This window comes from Pogona vitticeps, chromosome 3, assembly GCF_051106095.1.
Source record: "Pogona vitticeps strain Pit_001003342236 chromosome 3, PviZW2.1, whole genome shotgun sequence".
In the NCBI taxonomy this organism is placed as follows: domain Eukaryota; kingdom Metazoa; phylum Chordata; class Lepidosauria; order Squamata; family Agamidae; genus Pogona; species Pogona vitticeps.
Window position 1 is genome coordinate 237,091,673 of NC_135785.1, and position 19,638 is coordinate 237,111,310.

Sequence of the window (19,638 nt, forward strand, 5' to 3'; positions counted from 1 at the left end):
ACCTAACATGCATTGATTTCTTTTCTTTCACTCTCACCCTGCACTTTTCACTCACTCCAATAATGCTCCAGAGTACAGTGGTGCCTCGCTAGACGATGATAATCCAGTCCACTGAAATCGCTGTTTAGCGAAATCATTGTCTAGCGAAAAGCATTTCCCCATTGGAATGTATTGAAACCTGTTTAATGTATTCCAATGGGGAAGAATTGTTGTCTAGCGAAGATTGGCCATGGGAAAGCTGCTTTGCAAACCGCCGATCAGCTGTTTAAATCGTTGTCTTGCGAAGCACAGATCCTGAAAACACCCGTTTTGCGAGTGTGGAGGGAGCTGTCAAAATAGTTGTCTAGCGAAAATCGGTTTGCGAAGCAGGGACCGAACATTGTCCAGCGAAATTCCCCCATAGGAATCACTGTTTTGCGAATCGCTACAGCGATCGCAAAAAATCAATGTCTAGCAAAAAAACTGTCATGCAGGGTAACTGTCTACCGAGGCGCCACTGTATGTTCCACTGTTCATGTTTGTAGGGTACAAAGGAGAGCCTGAAGAGGGAGAGGGCTTCCTCCCTTCAAAATTCTACTTCTCGAAAAAGCTTCCATGAGAGGATATATTCAAATTGAATCCTGCCCTTTGTCTTTATATGACACTGGAAGCTCTATTTGTGCTTCAGGTCTCGATGAATAGCAGATCATTGCACTGCACAGACATGAATCCTAAAAATGCCTTCATGGTACAGTGCAGAAACCAAGTTTGTACACGAAAAGATGAGAGAGAAGTGTTATTGGTGAGCTAGTGTTTCGTACAGTGGCGAGAAGAGAGAGGAATGAATCAGAATGTTCTTCATTCAAGTCTCACTTCTGTCATGAGGTCATCAAGCAGCCTTAGGCAAGCCTCTTATTTCAGCCTCTGACCAACCCAATTACTCCTATCATCTGCAACATGGAAGATAATACCAATTTACCTTAAAGGCACTGCAAGGACTACGGTTAGATAATGCACATGAAAGTACTATGCAAATATTGAATATTATCAGTGTAGCCACTACCACCACCATGTATTTAAATAATTTTAGACACTGTTCTCCAACCTGAGGCTTCAGAGTAGGTTGAGACAAAAATAGGAAAGTGTTTGTACGATGAATTTTATCAGCCTATCATTACACATCACATCTCTGAAATGGGAAATAATAAGTATTACCTTACTCTGTATGCAACTATTAGGGCAGCCTACATATTTTTAGGCTTAACTTCCATTCCTTAAGGGAGTCTATTTTTTGTACAATACCATTTAATGTCATGTAACACAAAACAAGTCTGTTGAAGAAACTTCCTGCTGGTACGATAGGAGAAGAGATTCACAGAGTGTGAATTACTGTGGCAGAGCAAAATAAATTATGCAGAGTAAATTGGTACCATGCCTGCATGTTTCAGATAATGCAGAAAGGACATTCTACTATGGTGTTTTGCTAAACCTGCCCAGCTCTGATCAAGTCATAATACCTTTTGGGCATACCTTCATGAATGTGTATCTGCAAATGTTACCTTTGGTTATTGGAACATAGCAACATCTTAGCAGTCTTAAGGAAGCAATTCTCTAAGCACAGAAAGGCCACCTCTGTTAACATGAACATCAGTGGGATGTGGTTAGTGAACTGTGTCCTATGAGGCTAGGGAAGTAGCACAACTTTCCATTGAACAAAGCTTTCTTGCCATTGGGAACATCTTTATCACCACCACTGATTTATCTTATAACCCTATGTTTCAGCTTTCAGCATGGGGGAAGAGACATGTTTATTTAAACACCTTTCTGGATGCATAGGAATGATAGAACAGAAGTACTCTTCCTTCAAACATTTGAGCAAGCAATCTGCCTTTCTTAATCAAAGCACTAAAAGATCCACAAGTTGCTATGACCTTCCCAGCAACTGGAACATGTTTTTCATCTGTCATAGAAATATGCTGCTAATATGCTATAATTATGATGGTAGGAATTTATTTGAGATAACACTTCACATCAACAGTTAAAACACAGTAAAGGAATACTTTTCTGGCCATGGTGAAATTTCAATATGGTGAGATTCTAGGGGGCTAGATTCCATCGTTAAAATTGGAAAGCGTGAGATAATGTGCACACCGTGTACACTATAATTGTATTCACTCATCATTATCATTCTTTACAGAACAATGTTTCATGTGAGGGGAACTGAACATCAATAGGGGTTATGCAGGTCATTGCCAGGCCAACAACTTGTTGACCTGGCAATACAATCTCTGATTTTGGACCATGTATAAAGCTATAATTACTTGCCATGTCATCCCACTCTTATGACTGATGAAATGGATCTGTCCACAAAATATCGCATTAAAATATAGCAGCTACTCTTTAAGGTATCACAATGTTTTTCTCCTCTTTATTTTTCTTTTGTTTTCAGTTGATATGCTAGCACAGACTAACACAGCTATCTCTTCTAAAACTACATTCACCTGTTCACTTAATTCCAAACGGATGACAATTCTGTCTATAGTCTGATTTCAACTAGCTATAGTCCTATTTTAAAACACCTGGCTATAGTCTTTTTTCAAAATAACAATTAAGTCAAATATTTTTGAATAAGAAGCTGACAGTCACAAATGCCATTTAAATACTTTTATTTTGACGCAGTGCAATGATTCTGTGACTGAAATATTGTTGCACAACTTTATGACATGCAACAAGGCTGATGTCATCAGCTAGAGAAAGAAATATTTAATTTAATTTAATTTAATTTAAAATCACTGCTTGTGATTCCACCTCCAGATCATGACCACAGGTAGCAATCTGGCAGTATTTTTCTAGTAGGAAGGACTTCCCACCATCTTGAGGCTCCAAAGGCTTCCCCATGGCAAAAGGGAACCCCACAGAGAACTTGAAAAGAAAGAAGTTTTACAATATATTGTAAAAGATTTCCATCATCGACTGATGATGTCGTCCTTGTTGTACAATGTTACACCAACTGGATTTCAGCCTCTGTCTATGACAGCTAACACAATGGGGGACTGTCATACATTAATCATGTGACAAACTGGAGTAAAACTATTGGCAAACAATAAAGAATAAAATACAGTACCTTGCTTGCGGCAAGCCGTAACTGGTACCCACTCCAACACGAGGTAAGCTGTACACAACTTTTTTTACTGTTGCTTGGTCTGGGAAATTGAACATTACGGAGGCTGCAGTAGAAACAGAATTTAAAGTTAGAAACCAATGTGCGAAAGAGTGTTTAACTTTTCAGAATATCCTTTGAAAATTTAAACAAACAAACAAACAAACAAACAAATAACAGAGTTAATATTAATAAATGTGATGAGAGAATCCAAAACTCTTGAAAGGTCATTCTCACACTGTATACAAAGAGAGAAATATTGCTGTCTTCTCAACAACATTCTAACTCCTAATCAAGGCTCTTCATAGATTGGATACAAACCGGGAGTTCTAACTTCAGTGATTTTAATTCACTTTAATGTTGAACAATTTCAAACTGAAGGGGGTGGCTTGTTGCCTTAATAAAGGCTGAGCAGTTCACTCCACAATTTCAGAGAGCAGCCCCCCCTGCTCTTGTCATGAATTGCTTATGATCCTACAGATGTGAAATTGTCAGAGTATTGGTCTAAATCAGGGGTGTCCAACCTTTCACTTTCCCTGGGCTGCATTAGAAGATGAAAATTTGGTTTGGGCCGCACATAAAATAAAATAACAGTAACGATACCTGGCCGGTTGCAACAAGGTCGCTAGTGGCCCACCGCCCAGCGTTGCTTGGGGCTACTGCTGCCACTGCTGCTGTGGCAGCTTGCCTTCTCCTCCTCCCTCTCCACCTCCAGTGGCCAGGCATTTACCTTCCTTTGCTGCAGAGGAAGCCCTTTTGCTCACCAAAGGAATTGAAAAGGAACCACCAAAGTGAAGAGGAGGTGGGGGGAGAGGGCTGGGAGGCACCAACAAGCCGGATTTAAAGAGACAGCAGTTTCTTCCACCTTCTGCCTCCTCCGCGTTCCTCGGGTTCAGCAACCCAAGCGTGGAGAAGGGGTAGCCAAGCGTCCAGCCACAACCCTCCGCTGGAGCAGGCAGGGAGCAGGTTTCAAGCGAGCATGGGCTTGACTCCCTGTGCACACTCCCCCTCCCTCCCTCAGGCAGGCAAGCGGAACTCATCCCGCAATCAAGCTGCCGCTTGGATCACGCGAGGGACCCCTCGGCTGGAGACAGAGCCCGGGAAATTCAAATGCCCTCCCCCACCAGACTCCTGCCTCCTGCTGCCGTGTTTCTCCGTGCTCCTGCCTTCCCAAGTAGAAACTCCGAAGTTTCTACTTACACTCAGCCTTTTGCCAGCCAAATCCAGCCCCACTGAAGGCAGCAACCACGGTTGTGTCAGTCTCCCCTCTGGACTCTGACCTGCAGCGGACTGCTTTTCTCCCCGCTGGGCCGGAAAACCCAAAGCCTGGCAACTGGATGGACGAACCGCCGGGCTGACTTCCTCCCTCACTCCGGGCAGCAATGATGTTGAGCGGCTCAACTACCCGCTTCCCCCCCAGGCGCTGAGTTGGCTGTTGAGCTGCGGGGCGGATTTGGTGCTAAGGCTCCAGAGTTTGAGGCTGGCTTTTTCCTGCCCAACACACAGACACTCCGCAGGTGGGTGAGCAGCTCCTCCCTCTCTGCCTTCCCCTCGCTGCGTCTTTCCAGCTCAGGCTGACTGTCCTGCTGCACTACAGCTTTCTGGCACCAGGAGTTGCTGCTCTGCCTGCCTCCTCCTTTTTACTTCCTTGCTCACCCACTCACACACTTTCCTCTTCGCCAGGAAAGAGGCCGGGTAGCAGAACTGGAACACTAGCACAGCATTGTGGGAGGTGTGGGACCTTCACTGGGCCTCATTAGGAGCCGACCTGGGCCGCATGTGGCCCGTTGGCCGCGGGTTGGACAAGCCTGATCTAAATACTATAGAATATTGTCTCTTTAAGAAAAGTTATAACAATGATGGACATGTGCAGTGGATCTCTGCTGAGTCAATGTGCATCTGATGGAATCCTGGTAGCTAGGTGGATATAAAAGTAAGCAAGTCAGTACGATGCTCCTGTGGGTGGAGTTTGAAGTTCTGAATGTTATGCTGTCGGTTTGGTGTCTAGAATGCTGTATATAGCTGCTGTAAATATTTCCCTGAAATTACAACATAAAAGCCTTCACTGGAGAAAGACAACAAATTGTCTGTGAGTTATATTGTTGAAATCTCTCAGAGCAAAAGTTCCACTGTGCCTTATCTTTTCACTGCTGTCTGGAAAAGAGAAAGCGTAAATTTTCTTTTCGGGACTCTGCTAACTACTTAAAAGTGATTTATTTCACCCACATCCTGAAAGAAATTAATGTAGAAACATGAAGCCCCTGCACACAACTTGGAGATACCAGAAGATTTTACTACTTTGGAGGAGAATACTGAACAGAAGTTTCAGAGCTGGGGCAGACAGAACTTTGGCTTAGGGTTCAATATGTCCCGTATAAGTTCCCCACCTATTGGTAGAATTATTTTGCTTTTATTTCTGATCAGTAACTGGAAGTAACAGGATTTTTTTACCATGTTTAGACTTTTGCTATACTTCACTGAACTAATTGCTAATTGTAGGGATCAAAATTGTTCCATGGATTTGAATTCTGCTTGCAGGCAGGAAAGCTGTTCTATAGAATTCAGGTTGTGATTTACAACATCAGTTGTGTAGATCTGAGGTGTGATCTGCAGAATGGAAAGCTGTTACACTGGGGTTATTCCCAAGTACACAAACACAGAGTTGAACAACAAGCTGGAGGTCCATTAATGCCTCACTAGCAGAGTGTTACTCCTCTGCTGAGAGTCAGCTCTTACATAAACTAATGTTGCCATGCTTGTTCTGCAGAATGCAGACTAGAAAGGGATGTTCCACTTTCCAAACCCTTGCCTTGACAATCTAAGAAAGAAAAGTTATATCCGACCAGAAAATCTACATTGTGTGCATTTTTTCAAAATATGTTCCCTTCCCTTTTAAAATAATAAAAAGGGGAAAGGTGGGAATCAGCAAAGACTGCCACTGGAAACCAATGTGAAAAGCATCCATACTATGTGAAAGAAATATGATGAAAAAAAGGCAGGGACAAAATTCAACTCATCTGAAAAGTGGTGTTAGAGGAGACCCATATATACAGTGTTTCCCTGAAAATAAGACAGGGTCTTATATTAATTTTTGCTCCAAAAACGCATTAGGTATTATTTTCAGGGGATGTTTAATTTTTTTTCATGTACAACAATCTATATTTATTCAAATACAGTCATATCATCTTCTGGTTGCTGCACAATGGTGGAAGGTGGGGTTTCACTTAACTGGGACTTATTTTTTGGGGGGGTAGGGCTTATATTATGAGCATCCTGGAAAATCATACTAGGGCTTATTTTCAGGTTAGGTCTTATTTTGGGGGAAACGGTATATACTACAGACAGCCAGAAAAGCAAAAATATGGGTGCTCGATCAAGTCAAGCTTGAACTCACTAGAACAAAAATGAGTGAACGGAAGCCATTCAACAATGCAAAAAAAATTGCTGGGGGAAGGGGGGCATAGCAAGAGAGGAAGACCTAATATGAAGCAGATTGTCTTAATAAAGGAAGGCATTGCTGTTAGTTTGTAAGACATGTGCAGAACTTACTGGAAAAGAAAATATTGCTAAGAAGAGAGAACATCTTAATATGAGATGTTGTTGATTTGCAAGACCTGAGCGGAACTATTAATTATATGACAATTTGAAGGTCATAAACTCATATAGTCACCACACATCAGAAATGACATGATGGCACAGCACATCTTCAGAGTTTTCTCTTCAGCACCAGACAATTGTATACTGATAAGATGGGTGGAATGGTTGAAACTATGGCAGGATATAGTCACAAAGCTCTGATAACACACAGTAAGACTGTCCCCGGTCATAGCTGTCATTGCTTTAAAAAGTGTCCTTCTGAATTCTTTTAAAAATATATTTTAAAACATTTTTACAAGCAGACACAGAATCCCTTTGCCAGCATAAATGCCTGTTTAGCCAGGAAAGAGTTAAAAAGTTGTACTCCTAAAAGTCAGTTAACTGTGTCCTGACTGACAGGGTCAAAAGTTCTGATTGACTCAGACCAGGAGCTGATTTTCCCTTTGAAGACTTTTATCGGGAGCCTGGTGTCAGAAGTCCTGATGCGATGTTTACTGAAAACACTCAGGGCTTAAACAAATACAACTGCTCTGTGATTTTTTAAAATTCAGAAATACTTTGAATATGTCTTGCAAAACTGTATACCAATTCCCTGGATATACATGGCAAAAATGTCCCTTTCTGGAGGACGGTCACTCCATTACTTTCTTTAAAGGAACTTTTTTTTAACTGCTCAAAGAAAAACTATAATTTGACTGTTTCTGTGACCTTTCATTACCTTCCCTTCCTGGCCCATGAAGGTACAACTATGTATGTACTTTGGAGAACTGTTCCATCCATGCTCAGTGTATAATGAAGTCACTGATTCTCACTTTTAAGTGGTTTTTTTTTTTGAAGATCAGTACAGTGGTGCTTCAACTTATGAACGTCCCTACTTACGACTATTTCAAGTTACGACCAGCTCCGGCCGCAAAAATTTTTGCTTCTACTTGTGACTGGAGCTTCCTTTTACAAACAGAAAGAGGCAGGGAAAAAAGACAGGAAATTCAAATTTCTAACTGTAGGTGGCAACGAGGCTGTTTCTTTGTAGCTCTTTCGCCACAGCAGTTAGAGAGTGTGCATTGGAGGAGGCTTGGGACTGCCTCTTTATGCTTCTGAGTGAGTGAGTGTGTGTGTGTGTGTCTTTGCAGGGAGGCTTCAGGCTGCCTGGTAGGGTAAGGTGCTGTTTTCTACTTTTTAAAAACTGTTCTGGGTGTTTTTGCAGTGTGGTTTTCAGCTGGGGGATTATGTTTCTGTGCTGTGATGGGTCTTGGGAGGTTTGTTTATTTGTTGGTGTGTTTTTTCCCCCATTTCTGATGGGGGTTGTTGCTTTTTGGAGTGTTTTTTCCTATTTCCAATGGGACTTGGGAGTTTGCTTGTTTTTCCCCCTATTTCCAATGTGTCTTGTGGGGTTTAGTTGTTTTTTGGGTTTCCCCCCCATTTCCGATTGGTCCTGCATGCTTCCCTTGCTTTTTCCTTTGTTTTCTTTGCATTTCTGACCTGCCTCCTTTGTTCTCTGTACATTTTCGATCTGCTCTGTTTGTTTTCTGTGCATTTCCATTGGGTCTTGCATGCCTGATTGCCCTTCTTTTCTTTCCCCTTTGGCCGTTATGGATTAATAGCGTTTCCAATGAGTCTTGCAGTGATTTTTTTGGGGGGGGGGTTGAGTTTTTTCTTCAGCCAGAATGGATTAATTGCATTTCAATGCATTCCTATGGGAAATGGTGCTTCGACTTATAACCATTTCGAGTTATGTCCATCTTCTGGAATCGATTATGGTCGTAAGTCGAGGCACCACTGTATTTAAATTCCTGCATCCTGAATTCTTTCCAAATAAAAAAAGCAAGTAGAAATAACCATTCTCTTTCAAGATAAGAAAGATTTGTTTCAATAGTTTACTCCTATTCAGTGTATGAACTATTTTAAATCTGGGAATGTTTAGGGTTGCTTGTTTCTGCATGGGGGGGAGTTTTACTTTTTAAAAAATCACAACATGAAAATCCTTTGCCCAAACTTTGGCAAATTTGGCACAGTTCATGAACAGACTGTCTACTATATCTGTGCCGGATTTGGAGCTGATCTGAAGTCCAGTTTTAAAGTTATAAATGTTTGTTTGGGCCTCCACATTTTTAAAATTGCCTTGCAGAATGTCAATTTGCTCTGCTGCATGATAATGTGAATACTTTATACTGTACAAAATACAAAGTGAACATACTTCTGTTTGCCATGAAAACTTCCAAAGCTGTATTCTGAAGAAGATATCGTCTTGAGAAGACAGCTCTAATTTCACTGAACATCCATTTTCCATGAAGACCTTCTGTATATGCAAGAACCTAGAAGAAGAAAAAGAACACTTATTGACAGTCGATTTTTGTGGTGTAAGAAAAGGCAATTCAACTTAGAATATTCTACAATTTGATTTCTGGTCAAATGAGAGCACAAGAAAATCTAAAGAAATCGAAACTCCCCTAACCTGCCTGTGAGTAAACTAAGCTGGATATTTTACTTCTCATGCCTACATGCAGCGTTTATGTACTCAAAACCAGCTGAGTTCTAAACTGTCAAGAGAAAAAATACATTTTTCAGTTTCAGTCGTGATAACTAGAATAGTATTATATTTGGAATAGCATGATAGCATTATAATAGCAACATAATGTGATATTAAGGCATTTAAGACATTTTAAAGGCTTTTAGAGATCGGACCCCTCCTGCCCAAGTATCCAGATATTTTAAAGCGAAACATCTACAAAATATGCTACAAAAATACTGGGTTACAAAAACACTGACACTCACTTTATTTTTAAAGATTATACTGGTCCATAATTTTTTAAATGTTGCCTGCTTCAGAGATAAAATGTGCTATTTATTATGTATTTTGATGTGCTGAATTGAAATATGACAATTAAAACAACTGATTGGCTCCTGTTTCCAAGATATTTAAGTTTTTACATTTTGCATCTATTATGCATATTGTGTAGATAGTAGAGTTTTTGTTATAAATTGTAAACCTAGGTCTTTTCATGTGTTCACGGTTGCTTTACATGATAATATTTCACCTGTCCTGTTCATGTAATACTTTACAAATCAGCAAAAGGATTATATAAACGAAATGAATTATGAAACAAAAGGCAAAACACTATTATGTACTTAGTTTACTCCTATTCAGTGTCTACTTGGCAATTCTTGGCTTTATTCAATAAATGGAGCATTTCTTGTCACTGTTGAGAAATAATCTGCAGGCATTCATGGGCGGGCTCCATTTGCCTGGATAGCATTTTCTCTATTGTTGCAATGTCCTGGTGAAATTGCTTGCCATGCTCATTGCTCACAGTTCCACGGTTTGGTGGGAAAAAATCTAGATGAGAGTGCAAAAATGTATCTGTGACAAACCCAGACCTACTGGGATATGTCACACAGTTACACTAAGCTGCCACCAACCATTCCCTTGAAGAAGTCACACAGACCAGGGATGGATTTTTAAACAATAAAAGAATTAGGTTTATTTAAATACACACACAGGGATAATAAAATAATCAGGTGAATAGGATAAAGTAACGTGGCTTATTCTCACTCATACAAGCATACAGTTTGGTTCACACAGAACCCTTAACTTAAAGCACAGACCCTGAACCTATCAGTTCTGGCTAACCAACAGACACCTGAACCTATCAGGTTGGTACTCTGACACACAGTAGTACCCTGTCTGACACACAGACTCCCACAACAGCTTCTTCTTCCCAGCTGCTGCTTCGTCACATCCCAGTGTCTCTCAGTGTCTCCTCTCAACACACAGGTTTCACATTTATATACAGTACAGCCCCTCCTCCTGATGTCCCGCCTTCCACTCCCCATAGGATGGAACTTTCCCTCCAAACCCATGACAGACAGGTAACATCAGTGCTGTTATGTAACACCTCCCCTCTTTATAAGTTGTTTTGTAGGGGGAAAGCTAACGTGCTTTTCACCAAAAAACAACCTGTATAAAATACACTACAACAGTTATACATACCATATAATACTTACTTATCCTTACACTCTAAGTTAAACCATAGCAAATAGGCATTTTAAACATTTACCATATACATTACATTAATTTACCTTTATTCATACAAACCAATTCAAAACCAGGTACATTTAACCTTTTTGTCATCATTATATACACATAGTCCATGTTTCTTTCGCCGTCTTCAATCTTCAGGTCTTCTTGATAAGGCGTCAGCAACACAGTTCACTGACCCTCTGACCACCTTCACTTCAAAGTCATAGTCCTGTAGGTTTAAAGCCCACCTCATAAGTTTGCTATTGTGGGTTTTCATTGTCTTTAACCATTGCAATGGTGAATGGTCAGTACACAGAATAAAATGTCTTCCCCAGATGTAAGGCTTGGCCTTCTGGATCGCGTAGACTATGGCCAAACACTCCTTCTCCACGGTTGCCAAATGTCTCTCACCTTTTTGAAGTTTCCTACTCAGGTAGGACACTGGATGCTGGTCACCATTCTCATCCTCCTGGCGCAGAACCGCTCCTACCCCGCTGTTAGACGCATCGGTGTAGATGATGAACTCCCGGTCGAAGTCTGGAGCACGCAGGACAGGATAGTTGATTAACGCCTCCTTCAACCTCTGGAACGCCGCCTCACAGTCGCTGGTCCACAGGATGCGGTCATCAGCCTTCTTCCTCGTCAGATCGGTCAGCGGAGCCGCAATCTCGCTAAACCTCGGGATGAACTTTCTGTAGTAGCCCACCAACCCAAGAAATGATTTGACCTTTTTCTTGGTGTTGGGTCTAGGCCAATCACGAACAGCTTCTATTTTGGCCTCCAGGGGTTTTATCACTCCTCCCCCTACCATGTGACCCAAGTATTTTATTTCTGGGCTACCCAGCTGACACTTGCTGGCCTTTACTGTTAGCCCTGCTGCACTTATCCTCTGCAGCACTACCTCCAGGTGTATCAGGTGATCTTCCCAGGTATTACTGAAGATCCCTATGTCGTCAATGTAGGCCACTGTAAAGTCACTGAGCCCTGCTAAGGTCTGGTCCATCAGCCTTTGGAATGTGGCTGGTGCATTTCTGAGACCAAAGCTCAGGACTCGAAACTCATAGAGACCAAAAGGGCTGCAAAAGGCAGTCTTTTCTTGATCCCTGGGATCAATTCTTAATTGCCAATATCCCTTTACCAGGTCCAATGATGAGATGAACCGACAACCCCCTATGGTTTCAATCAGGTTGTCTAGCCTGGGCATTGGGTAGGCATCAGGAGTGGTTACACGGTTTAATTTCCTGTAATCAACACAAAACCTAATGCTCCCATCAGGCTTGTCCACAAGGACTATCGGAGAGGACCAAGGACTAGAAGAGGGGACGATTATGTTCTCCCTCAGCATCTCGTCCAGCTCCTTCCGCACCTTGTCCCTATAGGGTCCCGTTACTCGGTATGGGGATACTGCCTGCGGGGGTGCATCCCCTGTGTGGATCCGATGCATCACTCCCTTCACTATCCCCGGCTTGTTGGAAAACACCTGTTGATATTTACTAAGCAGCATTTTTAGTTCTTGCTGCTGGTCTTGGGTGAGTGCCGGACTGATCTTTACCTCCTCTGGGTTGTATTTTACTTCCCCTCTACCCTCCCAGAAGGGTAATTCAGCTTCCTCACTCTCAGCTGCTTTTATCGCGAATAAAACCCTCTGTTCCCCTCTGTAGTAGGGTTTTAGGTCATTCACATGAACCACCCTCCTTGCTTGGTTCTCCTCCTGCTCTATTAGGTAGTTCAGGTCTGACATCTTGGAAATGACCCTATATGGTCCTGCCCATTTGAGCTGCAGTTTATTCTCTCTGCAAGGCCTAAGCCAAAGCACTTCCTCCCCTGGGTCAAAGTGCCTCTCTCTAGCTTTGTGGTCATACCATGTTTTCTGTCTGACCTTCTGAGCTTGCAGGTTTTTTGCTGCCAGCTCTAGATTTCTCTTTAGGTCATTCATCAAGGTGTCTATGTATGTCACAACGTCTTGTGGGTCATCCTGGGTGATCTGCTCCCAATTTTGTTTGATCAAATCAAGAGGCCCTTTCACCCTTCTCCCAAATAAAAGTTCAAATGGACTGAACCCGGTACTGGCTTGTGGCACTGATCGATAAACAAACAAAAGGGATTGCAGCTTCTGGTCCCAATTGTTTGGATTCTCTGCCAAGTAAGCCCTAATCATGCGCATTAGAGTCCCATTGAACTTCTCAGTTAGCCCATTACTTTCAGGATGATAGGCAGTGGTTTCCTTGTGCTTTATTCCACAGATTTGCCATAAGCGTTTCATGAGCTTTGATGTGAACGATGCGCCCAAATCTGTGATTATCTCTGAGGCAAATCCCATCCTGGACATATACCCCACCAAAGCATCGGCCACTGTGTTAGTTTCAATGTTAGTCAAGGGTATGGCTTCAGGATACCTTGTGGCATGGTCCACGATTGTTAGAATGAACCTGTTCCCCCTCTTTGTGGCCTTGGGCAAAGGTCCCACAATATCCACCCCTATGCATTTGAACGGAGTGTCAATCACAGGCAAAGGGCACAACTTTGCTTTGGTCCTGTCGCGGTTATTCCCCTGCCTTTGACACACATCACATTGTTTACAGAACTCCCTGATCTGCTTCCCTATGTCAGGCCAGTAGAAATTCTGTGTGATTCTCTGCTGTGTTTTGTTCACTCCTAAGTGTGCAGCAAACATGTCAGAGTGCCCCCTTTGTAAGATCATGGGGCGATACTTTTCAGGTACCACCAGCTGACTTCTGATCCCATCTCCCCCTTTTGAGATATTCCTCAGGGTTTCTCTATATAAAATCCCCTTTTTCTCCAGAAATCTCACTGGGGTTTCAGGTGTTAGCTGGGCGTCAGTCACCTGTTCAAAACACTTTTGGAGAGTGGCGTCTGCCTTTTGCTCCTGTCCAAATCTGCTGTCTGTGGTTAAGGTTTCCACCACAGCTTCTGAACTCCCCTCTGCTTCCGTCTCTGGCTCATCATTACCCCCCTGAACTGTCCCTGTGGTGGCTTGTGAGCGTGTAATCACTAGCACCCGTTTCACATGTTCAGCCAGGTCATTTCCCACGAGCACGGCTGCTGGCAGAGCCGATGAAATCGCTAGCCGCCAAGCTCCCCTCCAGCCTTGAAAGTTGACAGGTACCTCTGCTACTGGCAGAGAGATTACCTGCCCCTCAATCCCTGCCACCTTTATGCTCTCATTTGGGATTATAAACTCCCTAGGAATGATATCTGGATGGCACAGGGTTACCTGGGAACAAGTGTCCCGCAGCCCCCTATACTGACGGTCAAGTATTCCTACGTCCACCCCTGCTGTCTCAAACAACTGAGAATCTGTTTTTATCAGCAAGCAGCGCTTTACCTCCACAAGAGGACCATTTTCCTCAGCCTGATCAGCAGCGGTAGCTGTTCCAGACTGAGTAGCCATGGCAACCGGCTCCCTCTGTGACAATGAGCTTTGCTCCTTCTGGACACAGAACACAGCTTTTGGCTTGGTCCCACTAGACTCCTGAGGCACCATCCCTTTTAGCTGCTTTAATTTCTCACACTCTGAGATTAGATGACCCTTTCCCTGACAGAAATAACATTTTCTGGTGTATTTTGATTCTCTCACATCTTGTTTTGGTTTTCCCTCCAAAATCTGAGGTCTTTGTTTCATGTCTGAGGGCTTCCCTTCACCATGGGCCCCTCCCCCTTGCTGGCTTTTCCCTGGTCCCTGAGAGTACTTGCTGTAGGTTTCTTTGGGTTTACCTACAGATTTCCCCTCACCCAAGGGCTTTCTTATTTGGGAAATAAAATCCGCGATCTCTGCGGCTGCTGCCACAGATTTCGGTTTCCTTTCCCTCACCTGGAATTTCAATTCCCCATGCAGGACTGAATAGAACTGTTCCAGTGCTATCAAGTCTTTAAGCTGCTCATAGGTCTCTGTTCCTTCCTGCGATAGCCATTTCTCAAGCAGCCTCACCAATTGGGCCCCCACTTGGGTAAAAGTTTGTTCTGGTTTCTTGGTTAGGGACCTGAATCTTTGTCTCAGCTGTTCCGCATTTATCCCATGTCTGGCAAACACCAGTTTCTTAAACTCTGCAAAATCTTTCATCAGTTCCTCAGGCATCTCGGCATAAACCTCAGCCAGGCTACCACTGATTAAAGATCGCATGATGGTCATCTTCTCAGTTTCCCTCACTGAGAAGTCCACAAACGCTCTTTCCACTAAGGAAAAGAACACCTCAGGACAATCTCCCTTGTGGTACACAGGGAATTTCTTCAGGTCAGCTTTAGACAATTGGCCTCCCTCAGAATCCCTATTGTTATTATTGTTCTGGTTCATCAGTTCCAGTTTTCTTAATTCAAACGCCATTCTTTCTTTTTCCAGAGCAATTTTCTCTCTCTCCATTCTTTCTTCCCTCTCCATTCTCTCTCTCTCTCTCTCTAATTCAAATTGCCGCTGTTTCTCTCTTTCCCTTTCCTCCATTTTTTCTCTCTCTAACCTTTCCTCCACTTCAAATTGCCTCATCCTCAGTTCATGCTGTTGGGCTATGAGCAATTTTCTGAGTTCTGGGTTCTGCTCTCCTGTGCTGTCACCCTGCACTGAGCCAAATTCATCCTCAGAACCTTGGTCAATCTGGGGGTCTTTCACTTCACTCATGTCTGCTATCTGGCTTCGAGTCAAGGGCATAATCCCCCCTCAGAACAGGCTGCTTTAAAAAGTCAAGCCTCAAAATAAAACGACCACTTTTTTCCTTTTTGCCTCAGAACCAGCTCTCCCTAGAGATTGCTGCTGTTCTTCAGCACTAACTTGCAACAGTATCGAGTCAGAGCCTACCCCCCTCTGCTGGGCCTCTCAGCTGGCAAGCTAGATCACTGTTACTATGCAGTTTTGCCTCAGCTTTTTCCCGCCAAAACCAGGCTGCCTCAGAGCACCTTAATCTAAGTCTCCCCAGTTGGCACGTTCTTCCACTAGTGCACCTCCCCGTGAGGTACACCTAGAAGATTACCTACGCGCCTCAGACTGTCCCTGACTAGACCCCCCTTGCTCTGGGCACACCTGCCAAGGCTTTGCTGGACCACTGGACAACTGGACCAGTCGTATCCCACACGCTGGACACCAATCAATGTGACAAACCCAGACCTACTGGGATATGTCACACAGTTACACTAAGCTGCCACCAACCATTCCCTTGAAGAAGTCACACAGACCAGGGATGGATTTTTAAACAATAAAAGAATTAGGTTTATTTAAATACACACACAGGGATAATAAAATAATCAGGTGAATAGGATAAAGTAACGTGGCTTATTCTCACTCATACAAGCATACAGTTTGGTTCACACAGAACCCTTAACTTAAAGCACAGACCCTGAACCTATCAGTTCTGGTTAACCAACAGACACCTGAACCTATCAGGTTGGTACTCTGACACACAGTAGTACCCTGTCTGACACACAGACTCCCACAACAGCTTCTTCTTCCCAGCTGCTGCTTCGTCACATCCCAGTGTCTCTCAGTGTCTCCTCTCAACACACAGGTTTCACATTTATATACAGTACAGCCCCTCCTCCTGATGTCCCGCCTTCCACTCCCCATAGGATGGAACTTTCCCTCCAAACCCATGACAGACAGGTAACATCAGTGCTGTTATGTAACAGTATCCTCAGTGACGTGTTGAACCAAGGCTTTTGTATGCCTTGAGGAGGTTTTCCAACAACAACCTATAGTTGTCTACCTTGTTGCTTCCAAGAAAATTTATTGCCACTAGCTGGAAAGCTTTCCATGCCTCCTTTTCCTTGTCATGCAGTGCATGGTCAAATGCATCATCACAAAGAAGTTCATAAATCTGAGGACCAACAACAACACCTTCCTTTATCTTAGTTTCACTTAACCTTGGAAAATTTCCATGAAGGTATTTGAAAGCTGCTTGTGTTTTGTCCATGGCCTTGACAAAGTTCTTCATCAGACCCAGATGAGTAAGGATGGCAACAAAATCTTCCTTGATTCAACAAGTGGTGGATGCTCAACACTTTTCCTCTCAGGCTTCAATGACTGTCGGAGTGGCCAGATTATCTTGATGTAGTGGGAATCTGTTGCACAACTATCCGATTTGCAGAGAAAACAGCAGTACGTTGTGTATCCAGTCTACAGACCAAGCAAGAGAGCAACAATATTCACATCACCACAAAGCTGCCACTGATGTTGGTCATAGTTTATGCACTTCAAAAGTTGTTTCCTGTTGTCATACATTTACTTCATATGGACTGCATGACCAACTGGAATTGATGGCGAAAGATTGCCATTATGCAGCAAAACAGCTTTAAGACTCTTCTTTGATGAATCAATGTACAGTCTCCACTCATATGGATCTTGAACAATGTTGAGAGGTGCCATCACACCACTGATGTTGTTGCAGGCTAAAATTGTTCTACTTAAAAAGCAAGTACTGTCCAAACCCACTCATGGATTGATTCATAGATCCAGTCAAAGAAATGTTTTGATCATTTATGGTTTAAATTGAGGTCCCTCCCCTTTATAACTCACTTTATAACTCCTTCACCATTCCCAAATCAAGTGTCATATATACTGACTCAACAGCATATCTTGAAAACTAGAGTCAATCAACAATTTAAAGCATCGTTTTACTTCTCAGTGATCTAGAAATAGCAAAGTTTGACCACACGTATTTTGGAAGCATTTTGGCTGTAGACCAGTGTTATTTTCATAACCTTGCAGCTTCAAGGAGTCAATTCATGAAATGGAAATTTAAATGAGAACACGTCCAAGCACTTTCTGGGGAAGTGTCACTGAATTTGGCAGAAAGGATTCACTGGCAGTTTTTGACTTGTGGAAATGGAATCCAAAGGATTTGGGTGGGGATTAATTCCCCTTCCCCATTGCAACTTGCATGCACCTTTTCTGTCAGATTAAAAACCATTGTAGCATCAGATGTCTTCTCTTGTATATATAATTATACTCTGACCAAGTCACCTGAAATTATCCTTTCATCGCCATTTAGTGGTTCCTTTGATATGTGATAACTTAGCATCTTGTACTTCTATGCAAAATCTCAGTTAGTCGTACATAATAACCTTGGGCTTATACCTGTTTTTATGTAAGGCTTTTTGGGGGGCGGGATTAAAGCTAAGTATCTAACATCAGAACATGATGAATGGACACAAACAAATGGATTTTAAGTGCTAAGAATGTGGATCTGAGAGTGTACTGGGGGGTGTTATAGCAGCAGATAGCCTTAGATGTTCACCTGTAAATAACTAGTTGCTACATCTAGCCACCACATTTTACAGTTATATTAGCTGAGCTCAATCAGATCAATGGAATGTGCAGAAGAGTTGACTCACAAAACTCCCATTAATTCAATGGGCCTACTCTAGTGTGATTTACTATGTGAACCATCTCCACTTCATTCCTGTGAAGTTATTCTTGTTTTTTTATATTCTTTAAATTCTTTAAAAATTCCAAATACTGAACACAACACCAATATGACCTGCTAGTGATGCAGAATGAAACAAAAGCTTCCCTCGATCTGGAATGGTCCTACATGTGCAGCCTAAAATTGTATTGCCACATAACATGGCTGACTCACATTCAGTCTATGATTTAGAATGATTTTGACTTTCTTTTCACATGTATTGCTATCATGACAGGTATTCCACATTCTATACATTTGCCTGTTCCTTGTTTGTTTGTTTGTTTTTTTGTTTATTGCCCAGTTTTTCATACTGCGTTCTATCCAGATCATTTTGAACTTCATTACTACTTTCTCTTAACTGTTTTCCAGGATTCTGTATACACAGGAAACAGGTTCTATTCAATTCTGACAGAACATGGGCAAATTCATTCCAGTACCCTATGGTGATATGGGCCTGAAGACATTAATTCTTTCACTGTTGCTAAATAGTTCCTGAACATCTTCATATCAACCCTGAATGCTACTCCTGAACTTTTACCAGGCACACTACTTATGTAAAGTTGCATGTAGTCTTTTTTTTAGAAGATGGAAGCAAAACAAGTTGAACATTTCTGCCTTCTCTTTATCACCTTTTAACATTTCACCATGTCTGAGCAGCAGGCCTGCTATTTTTTCCTTGCTTTGAACTTACTTGAAAGACCACTCTTTCTTTCTTTCAGTTTTCCTTGCCAGCCTTAGTCTGTTCTGAGTTTCAGCTTACATGACACAATTGTTACATGTCTGGGCTACTCACTGATTCAAACCCTTGGTGATCTGTTCTTCTTATCAGTTTTTACACATTATTTAAATTTACAGCTCATTATTAAGTTTTGGTATGGCCACACATGATTTTTTGTTTTAAAAAACTTTATATTAATTGTTGGCAACTGTGCCTTTATGTAATTCCTTGTTCAGAAATCCCTACCCATTTTGGGCTTCTGTTGGCATATCCATCCATAGAATCATGTTTAACATTTCTCTAAGTTTGTTAAAATAAGATTTCCTAAAATTCAAGATAAAGGCTTGACTATTATTACTTTTAGTTTTTCATAAGATCTTCAAAGCCATCATTATTTGGTCATTTTTATCATTTCCCCCCTTTTTTGATATCATTAACCACCTCATTCCCATTGGTTTAGGCCAACTCAAGAATAAGGATCCCCTCACTTCTTCCTTATCTCCTCAAACAGGAAGTAATCAGCAAACTGCATGAAGAAATGTGTGGGATATTCCATATCCTGTGGAATTTCTTTCCTAGAAAATAGCAGGAAAGTTGATGTCTGCCAACACTACTAATTCTTTCTTCTCCTTCTTTACCTCTGGAATTTGTTTCAATAAAGTAGTATCCATGTCCTCTTCTTGACATTCTGCAGATTCTTACCACAGTGCTGTTTTTATTTGTTTCTCCATTTGTTTTACGCCAATCCTATAGCACAACG

General features: G+C 42.1%; 1 protein-coding gene across 5 annotated transcripts in view; it reads right to left on the minus strand.

The window, feature by feature from the left end:
* NBEA (neurobeachin) overlaps positions 1–19,638 on the minus strand; it is a 470,696-nt gene that overhangs the window by 102,322 nt on the left and 348,736 nt on the right. For all 5 annotated transcript variants that reach the window (XM_072993781.2, XM_072993780.2, XM_072993779.2 and 2 more), the window contains 2 exons: positions 8,931–9,048; positions 3,104–3,206 (listed from right to left, as the gene is read on the minus strand). In XM_072993781.2, coding sequence (XP_072849882.2) covers positions 3,104–3,206; positions 8,931–9,048 — 221 coding nt within the window. The remainder of the gene's footprint in view (positions 1–3,103; positions 3,207–8,930; positions 9,049–19,638) is intronic.